The 7500-nt window shown below is 45.4% G+C and overlaps 1 protein-coding gene across 1 annotated transcript; it reads right to left on the bottom strand.

The window, feature by feature from the left end:
* Positions 1-511: 511 nt before the first annotated feature.
* p2ry1 (purinergic receptor P2Y1) lies at positions 512-3601 on the bottom strand. Its single transcript, XM_083637522.1, has 2 exons — positions 3380-3601; positions 512-3046 (listed from the first exon to the last, which is right to left on the bottom strand). The coding sequence occupies exon 2, from the start codon at positions 3009-3011 to the stop codon at positions 1950-1952; it is 1062 nt and encodes a 353-aa protein (XP_083493648.1). The 5' UTR covers positions 3012-3046; positions 3380-3601; the 3' UTR covers positions 512-1949.
* Between the last annotated feature and the right edge of the window lie 3899 nt (positions 3602-7500).

Here is a 7500-nt window from a genome sequence, read left to right on the forward strand (position 1 = left end):
TGTGCCCACAGCACCGTGCGGCCCTGGGGTCCTGTCCTGGCAACAACCTCCCAACCCCGTCTGCATGAATAACTCCACGCCATTGTGACCCTCACAAAAGCTGCCTCGGAACACTTTCTATTCCTCCCTCGTTCCCTCTCTTCTTCCTCGCTGTGTTTGAAAGGAAAGTCAACAGAAGTGCAGAGAAGGAGGCGGAGCACTCGATGCAGTCGGGAGACAGAACTCGGCACGATAGTGTCACCAAAGCCAACAGTGTCCACCCAGTCATCACAGTGTCCAGTGTAAATAGAACAGGGTGGGTTAGTATCAACAAGGTACTGCGGATTGTTATGTGGTTATTCAGTAGTAGATACAGTATGCTACATTATACACACAGTACTAATCAGGGGAAAGATTTTAAATTACCCCCATGTCAAATGACTCATGGCAAATCACATCAATTAGTCTCATTACATCGCCACACGTATTTTAAATATAAAAATTTATTGACAAAGTTACAAGTGGCCCCATTATGTTCTGTACAACTTTAGGCGGTTGAGTTCCTTGCTTGACAACAGCTGACCTCAAGAGACATGACCACATTACAGATCTACAAAGGTATTAATATAGACATCAAACATCTAGTTAGTTAGTCCTGGGTAAAATATTTACAGATAGAGCTCCACAATAGTTTCTCCTGCACAGACAAAGAATAACTAGAACAGATACAGAAATCACCTGTCAACACGGTCACAGTGCAGTATTTACTTTGAGGTATCTTATACAAATAAGTCTTCAATATGTTGATGGAGTCACGAACCAGAAGATTTTGTTGGTAAATGTCTGTTCTACTTATTCATATTCTATATTCCCCTGTGCCGGCAGTAAACACTATGAGAAGGAAGGAATTGATGTTGTCGTTAGTAATTAGTTAAGTGTTCCTCTGATGGTATTTGACACTAGGACTCATGCAATAAACGGTTTGATCAGTCATATATAGCCTTCAAAACTCCAGAACAAATCAATAACAACACAATAACAGATTCACGACATTCTGTACAACATTCATTATAGTATCATATACACAAAATACTGTAAGTAATGTCATTTTCTGCAGACAAGGACAGGGCACAAAATGATTGTGGTAAAAGCCATTGCAGACCTCACCTTACCTCAAAGTAGCTGTCACAAAGAAAAACTAACCAACTCCATCCTCCCCCAGGCAGTAATAGAGTCAGTAGTAGATGGAGAACAACATGAGGAGTGATCGGTAACCCTCTGAGCCGAGTCTCCGCTCATACAGTAGTGCATCATAATGTCTGCGCGTCCCATCCGCACGGCGTTCCCAGGGTTCAGTGCATTTAGTTTTTCACTCACTCAAATCCATCGCAGGAATAGTTTACCTCGCTTCTTCACAAGCCCTCCTTAATAGCTATTGATGAAGCACCAGCAGGGTGGATAGCAAAGGTGCTGTCCATTCTCAGTCCTATTTGACCTAAACAAATTGACGAACAGGACATGATTGCCTGTAGGAAACCCATTAACTTTTCCTTCCCTTAGGTTGCAGTTGAACACAATTTTCACCAAATTGTAAGAGACACTAACTACACAATAAGAACGGCCTGGTGAAGAGTGATTGGTCTACCATTTATAGTACAATACATGTACAGTACAATACAGTACATTTCAATGAACGTTACCTTATCGACATCACGCGATCACGACTGTCTGCAAGTTAGCGATGGTTACTTATTATCACAGGGTTAAATGGGGTATTCATTCTACAATTTTCAGCCTGTACATTATAGACCATAGTCTAATATTCATCAAGTACATTTTAAACAGAACCTTCAGTCCACAGTGCATATATTCAGTATCAGTCAGGTCCATAGTGGTTTACACAGCCTTGCTAAACCCATATCCAAATTCAGAGCCATGACTAGGAGCACTGAAGCCACCCCAGTCCCCTGTCAGAGCCTCCTGTCCCCATTCTCCACATACTCAGCCAGGCTGTTGAGAGCCGTCTCCTCGCTCTTGGACTGGAGGTGAGTGTCCCCCTTCCTGGAGGTCTTTTTTGTGGCCCGGGACAGCTTCCTTCTGAAGGTGTCCCCGGCCAGAAAGTAAAGTATAGGATCCACACAGCTGTTGAGGCTGGCCAGCCCCCGTGTCACCTGGTAGGTGGCATAGACGCGGTTATTAAAGTCACACATGTCGGGGCTTTGGAAGTACAGTCTGGCCCTCATGTTGAGGTTCTTCATGACGTGGAAGGGCAGGTAGGAGACAGCAAACACCGCCAGCACAATGATAACCAGGTGGATGGACTTCCGGCGCAGCGGCGCGTTGTTCATGTCGTTGTAGATCAGCGCTTTGACGATCATCCCGTAGCAGCCCAGGATGATGATGAAGGGGATGCAGAAGCCAAACACCGTCATACACATGCTGTAGATAAAATACCCCTGCAGCTCGTCCTCGGTGGTGGTGTCGTAACAAGTCGTCGCATTGCGTTTCAGACCAGTCCTGGAGTAGTAAAGGATGGGTGAGATGCCCATGATCACCACCACCCAGACCAAGGCGCTGGTGATGACCGCGTTCTTCTTCTTCAGCCGACCCAGAGACTTGAGCGGGTGCACCACCCCAGTGTACCTGTGCACACTGATGCAGGTCAGAAACAGAATGCTCCCGTACAGGTTCACGTGGAAGATGAAACGCTGCAGTCGGCAGAGGACGTCCCCGAACACCCAGTCTGTCTTGTTGAAGTAGTAGAAGATGAGGAAGGGCAGCGAGAGCACGTAGCAGAAGTCAGCCAGAGCCAGGTTGAACATGTAGACGGAGATGCTGCTCCAGGGTCTCATGTGGCAAACAAACATCCAAATGGCCAGGCTGTTGCCCACCAGCCCCGTGATGAACACCATGATGTACACCGTGGGCAGGTAATAGAACTGGAAGCCCGTCTTGGTGAGGGAACATCCTCGGCTGTGGTTGTGGAGATCGGTTACGTTCAGCAGAGAGGTCAAGTTCAGGTCTGTGGTCATGGTGTCAGGGGCAGAGGCAGAGGCAGGTCCTTTTACTGCATGAGAGGGATGAACACATGAGAAAAACATATATAGCCTACATGCAGATTTCACATGTAGGCTTATATTTTTGGTATTTAAAACGCTCCCTTTAACACACAAAATGATAGCTTTAAAATGCCAGTGATCAACACCATCCATATAGTTCCATTGGTTGTGGTTGACATTCAAAACTCAATGACGCCGGACAAAATCGATCCCAGACAGACTTGACACTAGACATTTTTCAAGCTCGAAACTTAATTTTGCGGAACGCCCACTTGCAGAACGATCACAAATCTGTGCACCAAGAGGGGGGAAAGGATTACTGTAAGTATTACAACACTCACCGTTGACACAGACTTGTATTCCACATTCCTATAGCCTTTGCAGTCGCAGATATTTCAGTCAGTAGACAGAGGAGGGGTTGGACGCGTCAGGTGTCGGTCTCATAACAGTGTAGGAAATTGTTTCAAAGTTGTGATCCTTCGGGTTTACGCTCGGACTTCAAGGGGAAGTGAAAGTCTAGCTGCGTCGCTTCGTCATGCGCGTCGATGATTTCCCACAACAGCGGGCGGCAGAGACAGCTGCAGGCTCTGGCATGAAGAGCAGGAATTGCAAACAGGCTGGGTAAACGCGCTGTGTGTGGAGAGGGGAGGTGCGCAGCGCAGCGCACCACCCAAAATCTCTGAACGGCTTCCCATCTCCAAACGCGCTCCAAGCCTTCCTCCGCCCTCCTCCGCCCACTCGATCCGTTCTTATCTGATGTGAGCTGCCAGCCCAGAAGGGCGTGAGCACTTGCCATACCTCAGCCGAAATGAGTCACCATGTGTTCTTGAATAGTCTATTTATTTTATTTTGTTTATTCATCTATCTATTTTTATAGTCATTATATTGGAGATCATGTAAAAATCGCCATGGATATTTGGAATCCACAAACAAATGACATCAGACCTAATACATCCGATGCATCAGACTAGCTTTCAGATTCAAAGGCCTATTCAATTAAGCTTGGTGACCTGATCTTATCATATTGACCAAATTAGCATCTTGTCAGTCATCAGTTATTTCGAATATCATATCATATCATATCATATCATAAGGTAATATTAGATACACAAATTTGTCATACCATAGATTTAGTATGGGTTTAAGTAATTAGTTATTAATTGGTTAATAATTGGTTAAGAGGCCAAGAGTTATGTTGTTGGGCTCTTGCTGTCTGTTGCAGCCTATGGCATGCGACCATGCGTCATTAATGAGATGCACCAAAGTATTGAGTATTCACAAGTTCCTGATTCCTATTCACAAGTTGATCACTGACGTGCAAGGCAGGCATAATCAAAAATGGCTACAGCCATCGGAGTGATCGGTGAAAGGCGGGATTCTTGTCAGTTTATCCTCCAAGTCTGCACTTTCAACTAGCAAATTGTTTGGCACGGGGAAAGTTGAGGCCATATACAGTGAGGTAGAGGTAGTCAGATGTGGAAAGAAATTCATATTGATTCACATGGGGAATATGAATGGCGTTGTGGGGATGACTGCGGGATGCAGCAGAAGCAAGTCATCTTTCATTTAAATGGGCAGTGGGCAGAGACATCTAATGAGCCACAATGATATGTGACCGTTATGTATCATTGCCAATGAAGGTTTTTGCATGAATGTTCTTCCACAATTATCGGCCAATCAGGAGGAGTCAGGAGCCAATATAGCCATTGATCAGATTAGAGAAGGGCAGAGAGGGGAGAAACATAACGACTGTTTTAATATTGTGCGTCACTTGCATCTCCTCATGGCTGAGGGACAGTTGGATATGATAGACCAAGGACAAGCCTGCAGACATTGGCAAGGACAGCAGATAGATGGAGTGTGGTGGGGAATAGAGAGGGGATTCGGCATTAAAGTAAGTGATCCATGGGTAAGTTAAATATGCTGTGATGCCAAACATCTTCAAAATGCAGAAGGTGGAGTCAGCCAAAAGATGGCTGCAATAATCTAATGGAACTATTAATAAGAGGTATATTACTGTATAGTCCATCAGAGGACATTAGGGGACATGCAAGGTTAGGTCAGGTCTTTTCACCTATAGCCAAGTTAAAAATCTACCCAGTCAGAGACATGGAAAGAAAAAACAACTCCTTATATTGTTCAGCTATCACGACAGATGTTTTTGCATCACAGAGAAAACCTCAACCTCAGAGTTGCTTAGTAACAAGATATTCACAAACCCCAAATAAGTTCCCTTATATTCCATTGCACCTTGCGCCTTGAAACACAAGTCCTGCAGTCATGCTCTAGGCTATACAGACAGCAGTGTGTAAAGCTTGTGTCCAAAGAGCATGCTCTGGAGCTGGTGTGGCTATAGGCGGGTGGTACGACATCTGTAGTATGGTGGAGGTAGCATAGCCTGGAGGTCTGTGGGGCAGGGGTGGGTAGGACTGTCACAGTGGCAGCCTGTCTTCTGTGATTGGGCTGGTGTCTGAGGAGGCTAGTTGTGTAATGGTATAGTGTCCTAGTCCACTCCAATCCAAGGCCTTCTTTTGAGTGTTGTCAGCAGGCTGAGATGAGTACAGTAGGTGGAGCACTCATCAGCTAAGTGAGGCGTGTCCATGACTCTGTGGACTTGTATCTCTGAGTTTAGTGGCCTCTCCTCACGTGAGCTGTATTACATAATGTAATGGAAAGCTTTTATTAAGGGTAGCCAGATGAGATCCTGGAAGACGTGTATATCTGTGTGTGTGTGTGTGTGTGTGTGTGTGTGTGTGTGTGTGTGTGTGTGTGTGTGTGTGTGTGTGTGTTTGTGTGTGTGTGTGTGTGTACATGCACATGCAGTGTACATAGCATTTCACAGTGTCTGTGTCACCGCTGCAGCCACTCTGCTGAGCCAGCAAGAGCTAGAAGTTCCAATCTATCATGTTGTCTCCCTAAAAATATGTCTGTATGTGTGTGTGTGTGTGTGTGTGTGTGTGTGTGTGTGTGTGTGTGTGTGTGTGTGTGTGTGTGTGTGTGTGTGTGTGTGTGTGTGTGTGTGTGTGTGTGTGTGTGTGTGTGTGTGAGGGAGAGAGAGATCGGCGGTGGAGGAGGATCAGCATTTTGCCATGCAGATTTACCCGAAATAGGCTATATGCCACACTGGTCACACAGTAATTGTACTGTATGCACTGTATGCACGCACATACAAAGATGCTGGGCTGAAAGTGAGCAAATCATGGGGGGGGGGGGGTGTAAAAATAAATAAATAATATTAATACAAATAAACACATAAACAGGGCTCCAAGTTAGGTTAGGGAGAGAGAGAGAAAGAGAGAGAGTAGTGCATTTGTGGTGTTATCTCTGCATAGTGTATGCATGCATGTTAGCGGCAAGACAAGATTACAACCAAGAGCAGCTTCTGCAGGCTTTTTTGTCTTATAACATCATTGCTTAACGAGTTTGAATTGGATATGATACTGTTGGATGTCTACTACCCCTCTATCCTGTCTTCCCTATCAACCTGCTCTGTGTACTGTCCATTAAACGATAAACACAGTGGAACGCAGGAATGCAACATCTTAACACGTTGAGTGCCAATGACGAGATATCTCGGCTTACAGGATCCAACCGTTGAGTGCCAAAGACGAGATATCTCGGCTTACATAAAAAAAAAAAAAATTTTGACGGTGGGACATCGATCAACCCCTTTTACGTCTCCTATACCAATATTGGAGGAAGAGAATGTGTATAATCTATTTTACCGACCAGCTAAGTGGCGACAGTGCTCTCCAGACAGAGAGAAAGCCGAGCAAAAACAGCCGCGGGTCCGCGGGAGAAAGCCATTCTCAAGGAAATAGCTGGGCGAAAACGCTTTCGATTTCACACACACACACACACACACACACACACACACACACACACACACGCGCGCGCGCACACACACACACTCGAGTACCTTTGAGCATAAATAAGACCAGAATCGCAAAAGCTTCTTCAAAGCTCTCAGCCGACACCTCAAGAAACGAACGAGCCCGTTTTACAGTAATCCAGACTGCCCGAGAGCGGCCGCGGAGCCAGCAGCAGCAGCACAGACGGAGGGAGGAGTTTGGAGACACACACACACACACACACACACACACACACACACACACACACACACACACACACACACACACACACACACACAATACAGTATACAGACTTGCCCAAGGGCACCCATAATCACAGGCACGTGAGGTGGTTCTAAAAATCCATTTATCTCAAAACTCTCTGAAAATCTCTGAAACCATGCTGTACTCAACGGCTAATATCTACATAACTACTAACTCTACAAACTAACTCTTTTAGACAGAGAAAGCACACATTCTATTAGTTCTTTTTAGATGATTGGTGTTCACGAAGTCTTAACAGAAAAGAATCCTCGGCTCTTGTAAAATGAGCCAGAATCCTCAAAAAAAAAACTGGCAGAACCTACCTACAGCATTGAAAAAAGGGCTGG

This window comes from Poromitra crassiceps, assembly GCF_964638095.1.
Source record: "Poromitra crassiceps genome assembly, chromosome: 5".
In the NCBI taxonomy this organism is placed as follows: Eukaryota; Metazoa; Chordata; class Actinopteri; order Beryciformes; family Melamphaidae; genus Poromitra; species Poromitra crassiceps.